At 40.4% G+C, this 22336-nt stretch overlaps 1 protein-coding gene and 1 long non-coding RNA gene across 6 annotated transcripts in view; one reads left to right on the plus strand and one right to left on the minus strand.

Moving 5' to 3' along the window:
- Positions 1 to 22336, plus strand: part of PHF2 (PHD finger protein 2) — a 159621-nt gene that overhangs the window by 112237 nt on the left and 25048 nt on the right. For 3 of the 5 annotated variants that reach the window (XM_065551174.1, XM_065551172.1, XM_005307158.5), the window contains exons 6-17: positions 1409 to 1595; positions 2217 to 2379; positions 5924 to 6011; positions 7181 to 7287; positions 8905 to 8996; positions 12287 to 12376; positions 14099 to 14452; positions 14980 to 15099; positions 16894 to 17012; positions 18811 to 18989; positions 19225 to 19298; positions 21789 to 21946. In XM_065551174.1, coding sequence (XP_065407246.1) covers positions 1409 to 1595; positions 2217 to 2379; positions 5924 to 6011; positions 7181 to 7287; positions 8905 to 8996; positions 12287 to 12376; positions 14099 to 14452; positions 14980 to 15099; positions 16894 to 17012; positions 18811 to 18989; positions 19225 to 19298; positions 21789 to 21946 — 1731 coding nt within the window. The remainder of the gene's footprint in view (positions 1 to 1408; positions 1596 to 2216; positions 2380 to 5923; positions 6012 to 7180; positions 7288 to 8904; positions 8997 to 12286; positions 12377 to 14098; positions 14453 to 14979; positions 15100 to 16893; positions 17013 to 18810; positions 18990 to 19224; positions 19299 to 21788; positions 21947 to 22336) is intronic. The other 2 variants (XM_065551173.1, XM_042849601.2) reach the window with 1 other exon arrangement.
- On the minus strand, positions 16939 to 18843 carry LOC135972603 (uncharacterized). Its single transcript, XR_010589092.1, has 2 exons — positions 18726 to 18843; positions 16939 to 17763 (listed from the first exon to the last, which is right to left on the minus strand). It is a non-coding gene; the product is annotated as an uncharacterized LOC135972603 (long non-coding RNA).

The raw sequence follows: 22336 nt of genomic DNA on the forward strand, positions 1-22336 counted from the left end.
ACCATATTCAAGACTTGGAGTGAGATTATACCCCAGGAGTAGCTCCAGTGGGGGAGATGAATTTATGCTATCCTAAACCTTATACTCCTTCTGGGTAATCTAGACATGTATAAAGAAAATGTCACTGGGGAAAAGGACCCTTTATAAAGACCACATCACTACAGAAAAAATGATGCTCTCCAGCAGAAAAATAAACAGTTATGATTTTAGAAGAACATTCCATCTTGCTGAAAAGAAAAAAAAACAATAATAATTAACACAGACTAGAAAAAGGGCTGAAAGATAATTGCAAGTTCATTTCTTTTAATATCCAGAGCTTTCTCGTCTGTGCTCTCTTGTATTTATTGTTTTAGTGATTTAAGTTTGTTTCCACATAAAGAATCTAAAGTAATTTCAGAGTTCAATAATTTTCAATAGGGATTTTACAGCTTTCCACTTTTAAGAGACAACAATGATGAGAGGTCTTTTATTCTCAGGATTGCTGGAGCCATCACTCATATGCTGCTGATTTAGACATCAACTAGCAAATATTTTATTTCTTAACAAAGACAGTGACATTTTAATTGAATCTCAAACTCCATCTTTCCCTGCCATTTTAACTGGAACTCTGTTACAGGCTCTGACGATGAACATAAATGATACATGCCTTGCAAACGGGAGCATATAATTTTAGATTGATGTTCAGATGCTCTCATTTAAGTGACATTTTAAAGTGCCGTGTGTTGGAAAAACAAATATTTGTTCTAAGTATTGACCTGGTTTAAATAAAAGGTTAATTTAGTTCCAGCATTACATAGTCACTTTTTCAGTTCTTCATGTCAACTTGTGATTGAATATACTTGGATGATCTCCCTGAATAACACTTTCTCCTCATTTGAAGTTTTTGAGACATCACTGAGACCAGAACTGGCTCATTAATTGTATTAAGAATGGCCAGCTTACTTTGCCAAGAAAAGGAGTGGTTTCTCAGCCCACCAGGACTCCTCCAATCAGTGACATCAAAAAGTAACACATCCACTGTATGCCACCATACGATCACTAAACCTAAACATCACAATATTGACACTGTAAACCAGGAGCTAATTAAACAACATTAATAATGCCAACAGCACAAGTTCACAGACCAGTAAAGGATCAGCATGTTTCATGAAGAGATTTAAACCCCACCAACTTCTGCTTGTGAACATGTTTCAGCTTATTGTAAAAGTATAGTTTTCTTATGCCTGAAATATTCCAGATCAGGTTCTGATCTTAATTACTTTGCTCTAAATTCAGAATAACTCCATTGATAGGTATGGAGTTACTCCAGATTCAGATTGATGTAACAGATCAGAATCCGGCCCTTCTTTTCTGTACATGATGGTTATTTTGATCATTATTAAAAAGGTTTTTTATCCTCTCTGTTAAGAATGTCCAGTTTTGTAGAACCACCAGACATTGTTAAAAAGCTGTCTTGGGTGGAGAATTATTGGCCCGATGATGCTCTGCTGGGAAAACCAAAAGTGACCAAGTACTGCCTGATATGCGTGAAGGACAGCTACACAGATTTTCACATAGACTCTGGAGGGGCATCGGCTTGGTACCACGTGCTGAAAGTAAGGAGTTACATTTTACTTCCTATTTAATAACCAGTTCAATTCTTAGACCATCATCAAACACTTCTGAGCTCTTTGGCTAAGTGTAACAGTAATAAAAATATAGGGCCAGGTCCTCAACTGATGTAAATCAGTGTAGCACCATTAGTCGGTGCTGTGCCAGTTTACACCAAGAATATGGCCCATAATGTATAAATTGTCTAAATCTTCTCTTTCAGAAAACTCTAATTTAAGGATTAATTAGTTAATGTTTGTGCAGTACTTTCTAAATTTAAATCTTTTTATAAATGCTAAATATTATTAGTATTATTATATTCTGCTGTTACACTGATACAGTAGGTCTTTTCCATCTGTCACTAATATGATCCCAAAGCCTGAGCAATTATCTACTAGTAATGAACTTTGTAAAGGTTTATATATAAACACATGATCCTTTTTAAAAAAACTTCTTAGAGTGTATGTGATCCCATTTTCTGTCGTGTTTCTATACCAGGATTCTATCCAAAATCGTCTAGCAAATCTTATTTAAATAGTGTTAAAATATGTGGTCCAACAGCCACTCTGTTGCAGTTTCATTTGGTTTGGATGTTTGTTGCTAACTGCATTTTTTTTTCAATTCAGGGAGAAAAGATATTTTATCTCATCAAACCGGCCTCTGCAAACATTTCCCTGTATGAACGCTGGCAGTCAGCAGCAAATCACAGTGAGATGTTTTTTGCAGACCAAGTGGATAAATGTTACAAATGCACAGTTAAGCAAGGACAAACGCTCTTTATCCCATCAGGTGAGTAGGTTGCTAAAGGTGATCTGTGTAGAGTATTCCCTGGAATATTAAAAACAAGTGCTGCTTTGTGCGTGCAAGCTTTGCCTAATTATAAATTATTCTCTTCTCTGGGGAAAAATGGTATTTCATGTACTTACTCAATTGACCTCATCAGATGAAGCACAGATTCTGTGTGCCTTGCTTTATTGTCATTTACATGGTGCATGCTGTACAGCAGATATTATTGTAATTTAAACCAGAGATCCTTATTACTTGTCTGTCATTTCAATGATGTGCAGTGAATATTCTGCTCTAACCGAGCTCCATGTTCCTCTCTGTTTTCCATGCCAAAAGGATGGGGAGGGAGGAAGAATTAACAGAGGCCCCAGTGCAGGAAATCTGTCTATTTTAGGTATTTGTTTAGCCACCTTTACCATAGGGTCTGAGCACCTCATGATCTATAGAGTATTTATCCTCACAAACCCCTGTGAGGTAGAAAAGTATTTTCCCAATAAGGGACATAGCAGCTACATGACTCTCCCAGGGTCACACACACAGTTTGTGGTAAGGCTGGGAATTGAACCTGGGTCTCCTAAATCTATGGCTAGCATGCTAACCCCTGGACCATCTGGGAAAACACACTCATGCAAAGTAACACTTATGCATGCTTTTCTGAATCAGGAGTGAAGGTAGAGAAGCAGAATTTCCATGGGGCATGCAGCCCCCCCTGTGAAATTTGCAAAAATTTGACCAGTTCTATAGTGTTGACTTCCCTAGTGCTATGGAGGTGCAAAGGAAAGCAGACTCTGGCCAGAGAATATTGTACTGTACCAATATTTAAAAGGAGTAAACTCCCGGGAGAGAGAGAGAGGAATTATTTAGGATGATCTAGGAGTAATTGGATTGAGTTAAGCAAAGGAGTGTTTTGTCTGAACATCAGGAACATTTTTCTAAGGGTGAAATCTATTACTTTGTTGAAAAGCCTCCCAAAGGCAGTGATGGAAGACATTTAAAATGGGACTGGACAAAGCATTAGAAAATATACCACAGGGGACAACCCTGCACTGTTACGGGGATGGACTAAGCGATCTATTAAGTTTCTTCCATAACTAATTTGGACAGTTCTGTGAAACAGAAATATTCAGATTGAAAAGAGATATTTAGAGGCCTTAATTTCATTAATAAGAATTTCTATAAAACTACCTAGCAGATCTGAAGAAATCTCTTTTTAATATAATATATATGATGTTAATATTTGTATTACACATTTTATACATCCTAAAACGAATTGCATGGCATTCTGTCATGAATTAAGACACCAGAAATGATTCAAGAGAATATTAATAGATTCAGAGAGTTTAAGAAGGCCAGAAGGGAACGTCAGATCATCCAGTCTAACCTCCTGTATAGCACAGGCCGTTACATTTCCCCCAGTCACCTCTGTATTGAGCCCAGTCACGTGTTTGGCTAAAATACAGTATGTCTTCTAGAAAGGCATCAAGTCTTGATGTGAAGATATAAAAAAATGCAAAATCCCTCCCTTCCCTTTCTAGAATGTTCCAGTGGATGATCACCTTCACTATTAAAAATTGGTGCCTTATTTCTAATTTGAATTGGTCTGACTTCAGTGTCCAGCCAGTGGTTTTTGTTCTGCCTTTCTCCACAAGAGTAAAGAACCCTTTAGTACCTTGTGTTTTCTCCCTGTGAAAGTACTTAGTTAAATACTGTAATCAAGTCATCTGTCCATCTTCTTTTTGAGAAGCTAAACAGATTGCACGCTGGAAGTCCTTCACTGTAAGGTCCTTTTGCCGGCCCACAAATGATTTTTGTGGTTCTTTTCTGCACCATCTCCAGTTGTTCAAAGTCCTTTGTAATGTGGACACTGAACTGTACTCAGTATTCCAATATTCTCAGTATTCTCACCAACACCGTCTACAGAGGTAACATTGCCTCTGTACTCCTCCTCGCTACTCCCCCTTTTATACATCCAGGGTTTCCATAAGCCCTTGTTACCACAGCATTGTACTTGGGAGCTCATCCTGAGTTCTTGGCCACTGTGATATGTCTGCGGCACCGAGTCTCAGAGCCTGAGTTAGCTGTCTCGGGGTTGCGGGTCTAAAAATTGCAGTGTAGACTTTAAGGCTTGTCCCCCCATTGGTGCTCCAGCCCTGAGGTGCTCCTGCCCTTGAGCACCCACGGAGTCGGCGCCTATGGCTGGAGTCCTGGTTCTGAGACCTTCTCCCCTCATGGGGTCTCAGAGGCCAGGTGCCAGCCTGAGCCTGAATATCTACACTGCAATGTTAAGCCCTGCGAGCCTGAGTCAGCCACCATTGCCATCGGTCTCTTATTGCAGTGTAGACACACCCTTAGACTCCTAAGTCCTTTTCAGAGTCCTTATTTTCCTATGATACTGGGGAGCTAAGGGTCTGTGTCTCTGGCCATTGTTCTACTCCAGCCCATAGGCGGCCCATATACTGAATGCTGCACTATACATTCAAACCCTAGCTGCAGATTGGGGATGGTAGATTTTGCTTTGTCAACCCCCATATTCTCGGCACCGGCATCTTTATAGAGATGCAGCCTGATGAGAGGTAGCATAGTCCAGTGGATGGGACACTGCATTGAGTTTCATGAGATCTGGATTATATTCTTGGCTCTACCTCTGACCTGCTTGTGCCTCTTCCCCTCCCTGTGCCTCAGTTCCCCTCCCCCCTTCAGATAGTCATCTCTTTGGGGCAGGGATTCTCTCTCTCGCTGTTTATACAGTGCCTAGCACAATGGGGCTCCTATTTGAGTTGGCATGTTTAGGTGCTGCATTAACACAAACAATTATTAATATTAATCCTGGTACTCATGCTTTACAGGCAGCATCCAGAGTGTCCCCATTTCTTTCTCTGTGTGTAGTCAGAATTAATTACACACTTGAATTTTGCTTTGACCATAAAAAGTAGAAAGTAGGCGTTTTCCTGATGACCGTATGTGAAACTGTCTGGTGGACTAAACACAGAGAAGTTTACAGGATCCATTATGTAAGGGGGTTCAAGTGGGAGTAGCTTTTTGTATGAAAATAAGTATTTGGAAAACACCCGTTCATAGCACCATTCTTGAAGCCCTTATCAGGAGTTGTCTACACTTGGGGTTTTTTACACTTGATGGTCTGAAAATAGGTACTGTTCTATTACTGCTGTTTTTCAGAGTAACAATAAAACAGTAGCTCTCTGAATGATCTGTGCAACATCTTCTCTCTCTCTCTCTCTGATCTTGCTGCAAGTGAATTAGCAAGACTCCCATGGGAGATGAAGGTTCTCAGCAGGTTACAGGATCAGCTCCTTATGTACAATGAAAGCAGTGGGTGCTAATTCAACCCTAATTTAAGCATGTGCAACTCTATTTACTCCAACAGCGTAACCCTTGCTCACTAAAAGGGCTGAAATGGGCCTATGGTCTGGATGGCCATACAGGAAGTAAGATACTACATAGACTGCAGCAGCATGCTAACAAGTTACCAATGATAACAGTTCCAGGGTTTTACTCAGTGTCTCCTTTATTTCTCTGTCTTTTACAGGTTGGATTTATGCAACTCTCACACCTGTAGACTGCCTAGCATTTGCGGGACATTTTCTACATAGCCTAAGTGTTGAAATGCAGATGAGGTACTTTGTCTATGTTTTCAGCTTTTCCTTATCAACTTTATCTATACTTTGATTTCAGATTGAGGTTCTGTATTTGGAATCATTTGTTGATTTGGGATCTGAAATTTTGGTTCAGACCTAATTTTAGTTGTAAGGAACTTAGATTTCCTTTACAAGTCAAAAAGACCATGAATTGAGCCATACTCTCGTCTAAGAATTAGCTTGAATATTTAATGCTTATGTCCGTGTATGTTATGGGCCAAATTCGAAGCAATGCAAAAGTTAGACACTTCTGCCTTCTTAAACCGATTTACACTAGACTCCTCAAGACATTATTTACCCTCAATCTAATTAAATGCAAGGGTGTCTAAGGGTAGGTCTGCACTTTACTTGTGGGGTGTAATTGCAGCATGTGTAGACACATCCAGGGTAGCTCCAATCTGGCTCAGTAGTGTAATGGTAAAAAAACAAGTGGGTGAACTAAGCTAAACTAAACTCCATGTTCCCCAAACAAGAAGTAAGTGGGTAAACTCTCTTTAGCCATATTTACCCTCGACTACGCTACCGATCTAGCTAATTCACATTCCAGTAGCGACGAGGCTGTCGCATCATGGACTTCATCATGGGCTAGCTGCCCTAGTAATTACCCAGGGTTCCAAGTGGGCTTGTAACAGCCTGCTGTGAAGTCTGTGCTGCCATGGCTTCACTGCTCTCAGTTTATGAGCTAGCTAGGTATGTCTACACATGCTGTAGATACACTCCTTGGTTGCAGTGTAGACATACAGTACGTTGTTTTAATTTACGCACGAGGGCACCAGAAGAAAAGAGATATGTTTACATTACTGTGGGAGATGTGCCTTACAACACACTGTGCACGCTTCTGAATATGGCCTTCTAGCTGCCCAGCTGGGGACCTTACCAAGTGTAAAGTAAAAGTCTGTTCTGAGGTCAGACAAATCATGTAATGAGACCATTTTCCATCCTTAATTTACTGTTTCTTTTTACTTGTGTTATTTTAATGTTGTGTTTTAGGATTGATTCCAGCCTAGTTGATTAAAAAATACAAATCTGGGAAATAAATCCATAAGACGTTTGCATTCTAATGTGTCAATGAGCTATACTTTTCTTTTCACTTGTAATGTAGCTTGCAGTCCGTTACACTTAAAGTGCATTTTTGCTTTGTATCACAGAGCGTACGAAGTGGAAAGGCGGTTGAAAATTGTCAGCCTAACCCAGTTTCCAAACTTTGAAACGGCATGTTGGTATATGGGAAAGCATCTGCTGGAGACATTCAAAGGTAGAACACTGTTCCATGCACTCTGTTTTCTCAGCTGTAGTTATGTGAGGATAGAGTTACCATTATTTTCCATTGGTGTGCAAGCTAAAAGATGGACAGAGGCCAAAATCACCAGTTTTTGATCTAGCAGAATCAAGTCGTTGCGTTTTACCTAAGATATCAACAGAAGGTAAAGATAAATTTGCTTAGCTGGTGTATAGGCTAAAAAGAACATATACAAATTTGGAAAGTACTTGTTGATTTTGGTCCTATCTGACCTATTAGTACAACCATTGTCAGGTCACCATCATATAATACAGTAATTTTCCCCCAAATCATTTAAAGGCATTATTACATTTTGTAGTGCAGAGAGGAGCTTATCTCTGTCTCTTATTTATGCTAAAGCCTCTAAACAGTTTAGCAGAGTTGAAGACAGAGCTGAGGTCCCACCAGTTGTATCACAGGGCAACTACATTGTAAGGTAGTATCACTTTTCTAGAGCGGCTGAGTGCCAGATTTGCAGTCATGCCCTATGATTTGTCTAAATTAGTGCCAAATTCTGCTGACCTTAGATTGAGTAGTCCCTCATTTCTCAAGTGCTCCACTGATTTTCATAGAACTACTTACGCAACCAGGTGCTAATTACCTGGTTGTAAGGGCAGCAGAATCTGGTCATTTGATAATGTCAATGTGACCTACACAGAGCTGAATAGTAAAGTTTTCTGGGAGCACAAGAGCTGCTGAACTGGATGGCTTCAAACTTAACAGACACATTATATACATAGATACTTCACACACACCACACACGTTTTATTTACTGTAATTATTTTGCTCTTCATCTTAATTTCTTGTCATAGCATGGTCTGGAGAGAGAGAAACACACAGAGATTTTTTTTAAATAAATAAAATAAATGGATATAATTTAAATAAGTAAGACCAAAGTTTCATCTTAATGTGGGCTTCAAGGGGGTCTCCTTGTGACTTAGCTATGAACAAAACTATAATGAGCAGAATTATTTGGGGTACTTTATATCTCCAAAAGAACAGATAAATTGTTTGCCTGATGAAAGCAGTGTGTTATGTTATAAGCATCTAATCTGTGGTAGCCCTCTTTAATGAAGTATTTTAGATACCAGTTTTTTTATTCAGAGTGACCAGAACTTTTGACAGTATCATTTAATGCTAGCAGAAATAAAAGAGAGCAGCAGACACACAAGGTAAGGGCCCGCTTTAAAGTCTGCCAAAGTCAATGGGAGTCTGAGCGCTAAAGTAAACCACAAACATTTGTGTCCTAAGACCAGTGTTTGTGGAGTGTCCAGAGTAGCATGTACAAACTTGGTAGCTAATTTGAGCTAACTGGGAATCAACTCACTTCAGCTATAAATTCAAATGGAGACATAATGCACAGGAACAGAGCAGATTCGAGGCTGGTTGGGGAATGGATTATGGCACAGTAAATACATTACCTCTTACTATAGAAGTTATAGCCATGATTTGGTTTCAGTGAGTACATCCTACTGGCTCCAAACACCCCCTCGCCTCCCACCTCAGTGCACAGCTAGACATTTTTTAATAAAGAATTTTAAATAGAAAATTGGCCACCATGGTTGAATATTATTGAATATTTTCTTTGCTTAGGTTTGCACAAAGCTGGGCAGCAGCCTCCTTCTCATTTAGTCCAAGGGGCAAAAATTTTGAATGGTGCTTTCAGGTCATGGACTAAAAAACAGGTAGGAACACGGCTTTCTTTTGAATATTCTATTTCCTTGGTTTGTGTTGTAGCAAGAACAAAGAAGAGGACAGAAGAAAAAAATAGCACCCACATAGCAAAATCAGTAATCTTAGGCCTTGGCTACACTTACCCGCTAGTTCGGCGGCTGGCAATCGAACTTCTGGGTTCGACTTATCGCGTCTAGTCTGGACGCGATAAGTCGAACCCGGAAGTGCTCGCCGTCGACTGCGGTACTCCAGCTCGGCGAGAGGAGTACCGCGGAGTCGACGGGGGAGCCTGCCTGCCGAGTGTGGACCAAGGTAAGTTCGAACTAAGGTACTTCGACTTCAGCTACGTTATTCACGTAGCTGAAGTTGCGTACCTTAGTTCGAATTAGGGGGGTAGTGTAGACCAAGCCTCAGTTTCTTGGAGACAGGGAGATAGGGGTTCAAATTATTAGTGGAGCAGCTGGTAGCCTGAGATACAAAAAAGTCAGGCATATAATTATGTGCAGAAAAGGGGAAGTTGTCCCTGCTTCTTGAAAACCAGGATGAATTGACAACAAGCTGTATGCCTTGGAGCTAGAGACGACTTCAAAAGATTTGAGACCTTGCAGGCCTGAATCGCCTCTCAAATACACCAGTTGTAGCTCAACTGACCTCTGTGAAGTTACTCTTGGTTTACACCAATGTTAAGTGAGAGGACAGGAGCTTTAGTGAGGAGGCAGAATTCCTCTGTTTAGTCACAAAACAGCAGCAATAGAAGCACTAGCACCGCAAGTTTCCTCAAATGGTATGGGCTGCTCATCCAGTGTAGCTCAGCCCTGATTGAGTGGAACCACTTGCAGAGGTACAAGGCTAGTTCAGTCTCCATGCCCATTCAGCCCTTGGCTTTTCTGATGAGTCTGCCAACTGTGCGTCAGTTGTGCTGATGGTGTTGCGATGAAGTCTGCTGAGCAGAACTAAGACCACCAGTCATTGCTCATAGACCATCCAACAAATGTCAAATGGAGATAACTTTCATAAACTACTGACCTGGTATATAGTTGAACTGTATATAGAGGAAAAAGGCATCATATTCCATCACCAGTCCTCTGACCCTTAGTTTCTAAGGGACACCCTTTTTAAAGGGGAGCCCCGTTATGAGTGATCCCAGTAATCACTGTTTTCTTCTTTTAATCCGTCTAATTCCTTTTGGTTTTGAATGTTATGCATTTTTTTTCTTGAGGATAGTGTCAGAAATACATCGATGTAAACACCACTTGACATCTTTTCTTGGTTGGCGTAAATCAGGGCAGTTTCATTGAAGTCAATGGTGCTACTCTCATTTACACCAGCTAAACATCTGGCCTGATACTGACCTTCTTTTAGTGTAGGAGTTAAAGATATCTGCCATGCTGCAAACTTGTCAGGAGGAGGGTTTATGAACGAGTGGTGCCTACTGGCAATATAGAGACTTGTACTGAAGTTACAAATGTCTCTGAAGAGGCTACTACAATGATCCCGTCTGTCTGTGGAAGTCGTCTCAACTGTTGGGAACTTCAGGGGACAGGGCACTCCTCTTCTGAGAGAGAGAAGGCTGTGCACAGGTTCTGGTGGTGCCCACAAGGACAAACATTTAGAGAGATGCAAACTGAAAAGGAGAAGGGAACGGGTCAATCCAGAGATGTGGCATTTCTAGCTCCAGTCAGTTTTGGTTTTCTTCTGCTTTGGCTTCTTGCTCCTAACTAAGAAAAGCAACAGGAATTGTAATCAGGAATGCATATTGTCAGAGCAACTCCGCCTCACTTATATTGCTGCAACTCATTAAAGTTCAATTATGATTTCATTGGTCACACTTAATATTGTTTCCATCTATAAAGGGTTAATGAATGATTAATTGATGTCACAAGCATGTCACAGCCATGAGTAGTATGTTGGTATAGGTGGTTATAAGTATATCAATAGATGTTATTAATGGTTTTAAGCCAGGGTAATAAGCCACCCTTTGATCTGTTGGATTCTATAACAATTCATTAATTTATGAAGCTGTCATTTACTCATTGATTTATCCTTTATGAGCTGTTTGGAACCTTAATATAAGGTGTGACCGTTTCTTAATTGTTCCTACATAGAATTGATTTACTTGTTCCATGTCTCTTAAGATTAGCTGCTGAATTTCAAGGTACGTCACAACATACCTGTAGGGTCACAATTAGGGGACCTGCAGCAGGGATTGACAGATGTAGGGTCAGATTTTCAGACACTGGGCTCTGTTTTAGCAGGGCGTGAGCAACAGGGGGCACACATTTGTACATAGAGTTTAGATCAGTTAGGTGTCTGTGCCTTATTTGCATGCAATCAACCCACAGCAATGGAGGACTGGTTAATGCTGAGTTCAAACTTTGGTCCTTAGTAACGTTCTCATTTTTTACCATATAAGTATAAAATAAATCAATTGGAATATAAATATTGTACTTACATTTCAGCGTGAGACCTGAGCCTGGTTTTCACTTGCCAGTTTTGTCTGAAGCCTGAGCCCTAGGCGGCGGGGCTGAAGCATGGAACGTAGCTTTGCGGGGCCCCCTGTGGTGCGTGGCCCTGGGAATTGCCCTGCTTGCCACCCCTGAATGTCGGCCCTGCACTTGCGATCCCTCTGAACCTGTCCCGTGACCCCCCCGGGGCTGCAACCCCCAGGTTGAGAAACACTGATGTAGATGAGTTGTGTACCCCCTGGAAGACCTGCATATCCCCAGGGGTAGGTGTACCACTGGTTGAGAAGCACTGGTCAACCTGGTAAGCAGATGTGAAATAGCAGGCTAAAAATTGTGCAAACAAGTAATAATTTACAGTGGTCTGGAGCAGTTATTGACATCAGAGCTTGGGATGTTATAACATGGCATGCGAGTGCAAATTTCATTAGCTCCCAACCCACTCTGGCAGCAAGGGATTCACCTATTATCCTCAATTAAGATACTCTTCTGAGATGTTCTCTACCCTGTCTTCCGGGTGAAGCTGTAGGAAATGAACTTATCAAAAGAAGGCACAGAGGGAGGAAAGCAAGGAAGTGCTACAGCTGTAAAATCACACACACTGTCTGAAAAGAACTATTGATTTTATAAGTAGTTATCCATAGGGAGCAGAAATAACACACTGACAGGGTAAAAACATATTTGTCTCTTAGTTGAACGGAATCATCTAATGTTGTTTGTGTTACTTGATTTGAACAAATAGAAAAAAATATAGATGGGTCAGTTGACAAGTCTTTTGATTGTGTGTGAGAATAATATTAAGGATGTGAAAACAGCACAGTGGCTGTGTTTTGTTTTAGGCTCTAGCCGACCATGAAGATGAACTTCCGGAACATTTTAAACCAGCACAACTTATCAAGGACCTTGCCAAAGAAATAAGATTAAGTGAGGTTTGTGTTCTTTCCATAATATTAACTACATCATGCATTTTTCGTAAACTGCAGCATAAAATGCAGGATTATTGAAATAAGTGAATCCCTTTCTCATTACATTCCTATCAGGAAAATTAATGGGAAATTTAGGAACAGTGATGTTGTTAAGGCATTCTATCTCCTGTGCTGATTGGCTGTTTGCTCCAAACCCCCTTTTACCCTGCCTCACAATCTCTTCCTCAGCCTCAATCCACATCTACTCCTCCTTATTCTCCTCTTTCCTCCCCTTCCTCTTCGCATCTGCTCTGTCCTGTTCACCCCCCTCCCTTCACGTGCTCTTTAGTTAATCCCCACCTAACTCACTCCAGTCCCCCACAAAAAAATCATGGAATTAACGTGATGTTTGCCACCATCCTATTGATCACTTTGCTCGTGTGTTACACCCCTTCCCATACCTTCAACAGCACTCTCTGTTAAGACTGTAAGCTCTTCGAGGCAGGGCCTGTCTACTGCTACTCTGTTTGTACAGTGCCTAGCTCGACGGCTTCCTAGCCACTACTGGAATAAACATGATTAATAATAACATGGCACCTAAACCTCTAGGCCATCTATAGTACGCCTCTTAACACACATGCTCACTACCCATTGATATTGGTGGGAGTCCTACAGTGGATCTAGAGTAATAGATAGCCCCGTATATTTAATCACAGATGCACTATTATGCTCTGTCATGTTTTGAGACCGACATTTAGTTTTGCTCCACCTCTTTCCTACCCATGCCTTAAGTCACTGACATTGAAATCTATCTCTTCCTTTTATGCCTTTTCACGTAAAATCAGAATGGCAACTTAAGCAGAAAATAATTTCTTTTTAATTAGTCAGAAGCTGCTGATTTTAATTGTGCAGCTTTTTACTGCTTATTTTACCTGGGGGTGTGAAACATGGTTCTGCTGCATTTATCACATCTGAATTAATTTGAAATGTATTCTGTTATGTCTGATTTGCATTTTAAACACAAGACCATCTAATTTCACAAGTTTTTTTTTCCATATTGGAATTCTCTGGATAAAAGAAAAGGAAAAATAAAACCCACAGACCAAACTAAGGAAATATTGACTCTGTGTCTTAAAGTGTAGTTAATTAATATTAGCTTCTTTGATACGAAACCAGCCTTTCTGCTTATGGAAGTATAGCTTATGTGACTGGTCTTGTTTGGAACAAGCATCCCTATACTTTAGAAAATCAAATGCAGCTTTACAAATAAGTCTGACAATTAGTAAGTTTATCCAGAGTGGCTGCAGATCACCCCACCGGAGTCCTTAGTGTGGTGCATTTTTTTTAATGGCACCTTTGTGCTACTATTCCTGAGTCCCCTGAGTACCAGTCCAGCCTCTGGTGGAGATCGAAGCACCTGTAATCTGTGCTGGCTGTCAGCAGCTCCCAGGGATTGTTCTGGGATGTGGGGATCAGCTGGTTATAAGGGAACCCCAGCCTCGTCCCTTTTACCTGGCCACACCATCTGCAGTGGCAGCTGGGAGGGAACAGTGCAGGTGCATGCTGGAAAGCCGGAGTCTCCCTGAGGATTCCTCTATGTTTCCTGTCCAGCCTGGACATGAGCATCCTTATCTTTATAAGAAGGTGTTGGGGTTTTATTTCCCACGAGGAAGGGGAGATGCTGCAGAATAACTAATGGTCTTGAAGTTGGAACTGAATGTGTTTCCATGTTCTGCCAAACTACAGAATGCTTTCAAAGTCAACAAAACAGAAGTGAGTGCCAATGTGAAAGTAGAGGAAATCTGTCCTGTGGAGAAGCAGGAAGTGCCGTCGCCTGTACCAGTGACTCCCCCTCCGCCACCCGTAGAAAAAGTTCCGAAAAAAAAGACTCCAAAAGCTGTGAAAACCCCCAAACCTCCCAAACCGCCCAAGCCCCCCAAACCTCCCAAACCGCCCAAAACTCCAAAAGTCAAGGGAGAAGGGAAGAAGAAAGGAAAGAAGGTAAAGGAAAGCCCACCACCCGCCATTCCAAATCTGGACCTGCTGGAGGCGCACACGAAAGAGGCTTTGACAAAAATTGAAACGCCAAAGAAGGGGAAGGTGCGTCACATTGTTCTAACTACTCTCAATGGTTTTTCAGTAGCATGAAGTAAGACTTACGTTCGGGTGTCTCATGCAGGAAAAATTAAAACACAGTGGTTGAAATCCTGGTTCCATTGATGTAATGAGAGTTTTGCAATGGAACCAGGTTGCCACCCATTACACTTAATTGTTTAAAGTTGGTTCTACAAGAAATAATATTAAGGCTTTTAAAAAGTAGTTTGTACGCAGTTTGTGAAACTTGCCTATGAAGCAACAGGTAGGAGATGAAAGCATTCTTTATAGTGACCGTGGCAAGGGAGAAACAAAACTAATTTTCTAATTTCTTTGAGCATTAATATTTGATTGAATCTACAGCTATTATGTCAAAAAGAATCCGTGTCAGTGCGATTTTTTTTTTTTTTTGGTGTAAAATATTTCTGTCTTCCAGACGATTCAGATATATGTTTATAAAGGGAGAGATAATTAACTTGGGAAAATTGGAGCTCATCTCCTTCCTGCTTAGGAGTGTGGTGATTTTTTTACAGGCTGCAAAGAATGTTTTAAGTGTTCCCAATAAGGAAGTTGTTAATAAGCAAAATGAGGTGGAGAAATTTGAAATTCGAGAGCACAATAAGAGCAAAACGGAAGCCAAATGGAAATACAAGGTAAAGTCTGTTGTTAACTTGTGTTGCCACACTGGAGTACAGTAGCACACAGCAATGGGAAATACTAGAAATTGGGGAAGAAGCAGTGTAACTTCTAGCAGAGTATAGTACAAACAGTGTGCAAATATAGGGCGTAATCCCAGACTTGCTCATTGGTTTCACAAAGTGTAACTCCATTGAGTGCTTTGGTGTTACTCTTGATTTACAGAGGTGTAAGCACATAGAGAATCAGCCTCCCCCAAATTATGGAAAGATGTTAGAATAATTATGGAAAATTAAAGGAAGATTTTCAGTCAGAAAATAATTGTATACAGCGCTGAATAATCCTACCCCTACTCTGTAGTCATGATTCTGATCTGAATTACACCAGTTTAAGTCTGCAGTAACTCCAGTGAAATCAGAAGACTCACAATGGTGTCAAACCAGAGTGAGAGAGATCCAAATCAGGCCCTATATATTTAAAAGTTTGCCTCATTGAGACAGGCTCCTGAGATACATAATGTAGATTGAATTCACTTCTGGAGTGCAATAATCTTACTCCAGACTATTTCAGAGCAATACAAAGAATGTAATCCATAACATTCATTCTGTAATAGCTGCAGTCTTAATTTCAGAGCATTCTACAGGCTTCTTATGAGAAAGGATTAATCATTCCTTAAAATGAAACAAAACTGTTGTTTGCTTACCCCCACCCTAACACACACACCCCTGCCAAAAATACATAAAAAAGAGAGAATAACTATATCTTCCTGTTATCAGCAAAGAAGTTACTCTCATTGAGCCAGATCACCAGATGATGACTGGTGGTGGTAATGTATTTTAATATACACCAGTTGAGGATAGTGCCCATACAGTTTAGAAGAGAGCAAGGGTTGTATTTAAAAAACAAAACAAAATTCGAACTGATTTGATGTTAAATCCAAAAATATAAAATACATAATGTAATAATTATTGCTTCTACTGTAGATTAAGGGGCAAATTCTGAAGCTTCCCTTCCAGAGGGAAAAGGAAGTATTATCGTATCCCATCCTTTTAAAAAAGGGTGCCTGTAACTGCTAAGTTGCTAGATGTGTGACGTGACAGTGCATTCTCTACGTGAGCCGGTCTCGGAAAGAGACTTGCTGCTTGAGGGAGCCAAAATAAGGATTGTTCCCTGTTGCTTTTGACTCACTGGATCCAGGCAGATCCCAGTTTCCAAGTTTCTTCTATGTAACAAGTTCAAAATATTGACAATGGAGGGAGGTCTATCCTCCTTTTAAACTGTATTTGAAAACACTTTGTGGCAATAGCATTCTGCCACAAAGACAGCTTCTGCTGGTGGGTAATCCCAAAGAACTGTTTTGATTAATAGATCATGGATCCAATGCTTAGTTTTGCCCTTAGTTGAGTGGGTACAGTTCTGATGGACTTCATTGGGAAGAGCACCTGGGTAAAGACCTGATTCAGGAATGCCCTTAAGCTCATGCTTAAGACCATCCCCATTTAGGATAACACTTAAGCACGTGCTCATCTTTAGGCATATGCTTAGCAAGCTTTGTCTTCAAAGGGATTTAAGCATCTGTTTAAAGTTAAATGTGTGCTTAAGTGCTATCCTCAACAGGGATGCTTTCCTGAATTGGGCCTAACTGAGGTGAAAACTAAACCATTTATCTATCTACATTTCTGTGTGTGAGCGTACACATACACATTCTGTGTATCCTAATTATTTAGTAATAAATACCAGAATTTGCTTAGCAATCTAAAAATATTGGTAACATATTAACCTAATTTTGTTGCTGTTTTCATGATTTGCAGAACAGTAAACCAGATTCATTATTAAAAATGGAAGAGGAACACAAATTGGAAAAGACACCTTTATCAGGAAATAAGGACAATAAATTTACATTTTCTTTCTCTAACAAGAAACTGCTCGGGTAAGTAAAAATGTGGCAATACACATTGAATTATAAAGGATAAATGTACTATATTGGGGGGGAGGGGTGTAGACAGGGAGGTGACAAACTTGTCCTTATGTTCAAAAGTAAAAATTGTGCTTACGTTTTTATTATTTTTAAGTACCGTAAGTAAATTCTATTTACAATATGCTTAAAATATTTCTTAGTCATGAAATCGGATCCCTAGTAGTGGTTTTACAGAGATAGTAGCAGTTCAGATTAATTTGTATATGTATCGTTTTACATTGGTACTCTAGTTAGAATGTGTCAATTATAAATCTCTATTACCGGTAGTTTATATCTTGGCTGTAAAAACTTGCCTTAGGCTAAAACACCAGTATTTTTTCATTAACGCTTTTTTGAATCCCACTTTTCTCAGTAGTAAAAGAAAAAATCCTCTATTTTCTGGCATGGTTCTAATATTTACCTAATTAAATGAGACCTGGATCACTGAGTAAATAATATACATGTTAAAAAAATACTGGAACTGGTAGTCAGTGCAGCATTTAACTGGAGCTATTCCGCCCTTCAGGGTGTATATCCGAACACACTGTATATGCTCTTTAGAGAGACACATTCTGCCTGATTCTGCACTGTGATCTATCCCTGTGTGCCATTTGTAGTTGATCGGGTGCCCTTCTCATCTTCTCTCCTCTTGCTTTGTCCTCCTCGTCTCCCTTTCTTTTCCTCTTTTGTCTCGTCCTCCTCCACAGTTCATTTTATTGCAGGCCTATTGGTTGAAATGACAATGAGTCAGTGGTTGGTGTGGTTGGGACACTCAACCAGGTGCTACTATTCTATTGGCATCAATATTAGGGAAAAATTCCACTGTGGTCAATGAGTCAAATCCTGAGCAGTCCTGGCCACCTGCAATTCCCACTGGCTTCATCAACATTTATCGATTATGAGGAAGTGCTTGTGCTGCTCCTGCCCTAACGACCACCTCCTCCATCTCAACGGCTCAGAGAAACTGGCACGCATGCAAATGGAGACCCCATCGGAGTGCTTGTTAGTTGCTCTATTCCCAATCCAGGCAGAGCACTCTCATCTCTAGAATTTGATCTGACCCAAATTTTTAGGCCATAATGTCAATTTGAGAGGTTTATCTGTTCACTCTGGCAGATGCTTGAGGATGGTGCCTTAACTGGACTAAGCTTTAATTGCAGGCTGGAGGGATATTTTTCTGAGTTGACTTCTTGTCAGTTTGAGTTTTTATTTTATCCTGTATATACGTCTCCCCGGAGATTAGGCTGGGCACATTCTACATAAATCAACTAAAAATGGAATGCAAGGATTTCATGTAGTATGTGTGTATTGCATATAAATTGATTGTATTATGGTCTAGATCTTTAGCAGGTAGAAATCAATAAAGCTTAATTGACAAACCAACAAAGCTCAACGTAGTGCTCATTTGAAGTCAGTGGAGCAACTCCGATTTGCACTAGTTGAGGATTTGGTCATGTGAAACCTGTGCAAAACAATACACATGCAAACCAATGTGAACTGCCACTCTATCTTTAAGTATCAGAGGGGTAGCCGTGTTAGTCTGGATCTGTAAAAAGCAACAGAGTCCTATGGCACCGTAAGATGAACAGATGTATTGGAGCATAAGCTTTCATGGGTGAATGCCCACTCGTCATCTATCTTTAAAACTACCATGCTCTTATTTCCTACATGTATAAGAAATGTTACCTTGATATGTGGCTGTGTATCTCCTTGATATGTTTTCCGTGTGAAAATGTTTTCATTTCGGATTTTATAATATTTTTCTCTCTAGTTCCAAGGGAGTCAAAACCCAGTTGAATCCTGGTGTGTTTGGGTCACTGCAAAATTTTAAAGAAGATAAAACAAAACCTGTGCGAGATGAATATGAGTATGTATCAGATGATGGTGAACTGAAAATTGATGAATTTCCAATTAGAAGAAAGAAAAACACTATGAAGAGAGATTTACCTTGTAAGACTGCATCCTGTTTTGTCTATATCTGTGCAAATAAATTGTAACCAATTCTTCAAAACTACTTGTTAAAGTTGTTATAAGTTTTACAATAAATAAAGAACATGTACAGATTACTTGCAGCACAAGATTTAAAATAAATACAATGGACTTAAATTGTATTCTGAGGCTATACAGGTTGTTTCTGGAGTTTAGTGAAAGGTCTGTCTCAACTTTAACTGGTTTTTTTTTTCAGTTTTATCAGATAAAAAAGAAACGCTACAACACACACCAGTTAAGAAGCCAAAGGTGGAATCAGAATTGTATAAGGTATTCTATTATTATCGTACTTTTCCCTGTTGTATCTGTGTGCCATTACACACATTTAGAAATACATTAAGGACTTGATCCTATGGGGTGCTGAGTCCTCTGACCTTGATCCACCTAAACACATGTGAGTATTGAGTAGTCTCAATGAAATAGTCATTGAATTATGTTTGCAGCCACTCTAAAGCCACTTCATGCTGCCAGGGTGGTGTAAAAGGGCCTTACTGTAAATGAAAATCAGACCCTTAATGTACTAAAGACTTGTAGATTTCTTTGTATCCAACTGTAATGTCTTTTCATTTAGCTAACTAGAAGTGACCTGCTATGTCTGCGGTGGATCGCATTAATATATTGTAGCAGATCGGGATTAGTTGTTACTGTGACTTGATTGCTCATATATTGTCCACTGCAGTGGTGAATGTAAATGGAGTCTAGGACCTGTCAAGCCGTCTGCAGAATTTTATTGTTAGACACTCTCCACCCAAATGAGTTGTATGGCTCAATTCTCTTGCCACAGGACACCAGGAACTCCCATTGTCTTCCAGGGTGGCAGGGTTGGGCCCCTGGTGTCTCATGATAGGCTGGCACAGCTGTGGCAGATGCATGCTCGGTCTGTGTGGGGAAGGAAGATGGCATGTGTCACTCACAGCAATTCCTCTGGACAATTAAGAAGCAGAGTTAGTGGACTGCAAAGATAGTCCTGTCCATTCTTCCTTATCCAGACTGATGGTACCTGCACTGCGGGAAATGAAGACTGTGGGAAAATTAGGGGCCTGGAAAGTTTTCAGGGAGGTTAGGGACAGGGCTGGTTGGGGAGAAGAAAAGACAAAGAAATGAATAGGAAATAGCTTTACAGGAACAAAATGTTGTCACTTTCCTTTCCTTTCACTGGGGAAAGGGAAGTAATACAAAACAGAGACATGACCAGGAATGATGGACAACTTTGTAAGCAGGTAACGAGAGAAGGAGACAGAACATGAGGAATCATGTCCTTCTCTGGAGGGTGAGTGGGACCCGCTCGGCAGTGCTCACACTGGCACTACATTGCTGGCTCTGTTCTACGGACCTGGGCTCTGTTCCAGGACTCTTTCCTGGCCTGTGGCAGTAAATGAGCTCCCCGACTTCTTCATTTTCTTTGGGCACTGGTCAGCATTAATCCATTTCTACACAGTACTTTCCACAAGTTAATCTTAAAGTAATGTGAGCAGCGTGTTAGCATAGTTGGTGTTTTATATTACAGGATGCCCATGATACCTATTACATGATAACTAAGGGCTTTATTTACTGAGTACATAAGAAGAATTTTCTTTCCTTGTCGTCTCTCTCACATCTATAATGCCCCCAATTCAGCAAGACACTTAGGTACATGCCTAATGTTAAAGCGCTTGAGCACTCTCACTAGCTGCAATGGGACTGTTTATGGTCAGAGTTCAGGAAAGCTCTTAAGCACATGCATTGGTCCATTCCTATTCAGGATAACATTTAAGCACATGCTCAGAGTTAAATAGGGGACAATTTGTATGCATATTATATGATTTGAATCACTTGCAAGAAGCAAGGTAGACGGTTGACATAAACTGTATATATCCAAAGCATTCAGATTTCATGACTAGTGTAGACTTCTTTAGCTGTGTTTGGGGAGACATGATGGCTCAAGGAAATTTAAGGGCAATCAGAACTTCTCACCTGTACATTCATTCATGGTTACAGTCCAGTAGTGACTCAAAATTGTTACCATTAGAGCTGAGTGAATAATTGATTTTTTTTGGTTCAGTGTTTGAACTGGAAAAAAATTATTTAATTTCAAACCAAAACTGAATTTTTTCAAAATGAAATATCCAAATGAACCATTTTGACTTTAAAAAAAAATTCTAATTTTTTATTCGCCCAAAACCATTGGCTGAATTCAACTTGAATTCATGAATAGTTTCAGGAGCCCCAAAACTGCATTTTTTGGCAAATTCACGGTTTGACTGAAAAAAATTCTCCCAGCTCTCATTCCCATTTGATGTGTCCGCCAGACTGATGTGAAATGAGATGACTGTCTCAGTGCAGATGCTAGAGCACAAATGTTCATAATACAAAACCAGTAGAAATCGGCATCCTTTCTTGGTGGTCTTAGCAGTGACACAAAGCACTGGATAGGCCTGAAGAAAGAACACTCTCTAGCTTGGGGGCAGGGATGCCTTCAGAAGAAGAGTGAGGCACATTGGAAAGGTAGCGTGGGGAAGCTTGCACTGCTGTTGCCTAGATGATAGATAAATAGGGGACTTCCATAAGTCTGGCACTCCTCAGAAGCATTAAACTGACTCTGAAAAGATAATATAACAACAAAGCCATAAGGAGACCCGTTCAAACTGTGCCCCTAACTTTTATAGTGAAAGCAAAGTAACAGTTCTGTCCTCAAGTTTTTGGGGGCCGAAAATTATTTGACGGCTTGCTGACTAATGTAGCTTGTTTCAATTTTTTTTACCCTTTTCCTTGCTTTGACAGACTGATGAGTCATCAGATGAAGATTCGCTTCACATTGACACAGAGGCAAAGCCAGGCCGCAACTCCAAAGTGAAGAAAGAGAGTGGAAGTTCGGCAGGAATTCTAGATCTTTTGCAGGCGAGCAAGGAAGTTGGGGGTTTAGAGTATAACACCAACAGGTAGGCACACCTGGCTGATGGTCCCTCTATTAAAGCAAAATAATGCTCTGTTTCATGTGTGCAACTAACACAGGATTTTGCAATTTAGTAATAACATTTTCTCCAGTAAACTAGCTCCTTCTATGTCCCATGCCCTGGTGGTGAGCAGGTGGAAAAGGTCCTGGTGGTATAATTATAAAATTAGAGGCATTCCCAGCCGTAAATGCTGAATCCACCGAAGAAATAACAATAAAGTAGATCGGGGGTAGGCAACCTATGGCACGCATGCCGAAGGCAGCACATGAGCTGATTTTCAGTGGCACTCACACTGCCCGGGTCATGGCCACTGGTCTGGGGGGCTCTGCATTTTAATTTAATTTTAAACGAAGCTTCTTAAACATTTTAAAAACC

Source organism: Chrysemys picta, chromosome 7 (genome assembly GCF_011386835.1).
Source record: "Chrysemys picta bellii isolate R12L10 chromosome 7, ASM1138683v2, whole genome shotgun sequence".
Taxonomy (NCBI): Eukaryota; Metazoa; Chordata; order Testudines; family Emydidae; genus Chrysemys; species Chrysemys picta.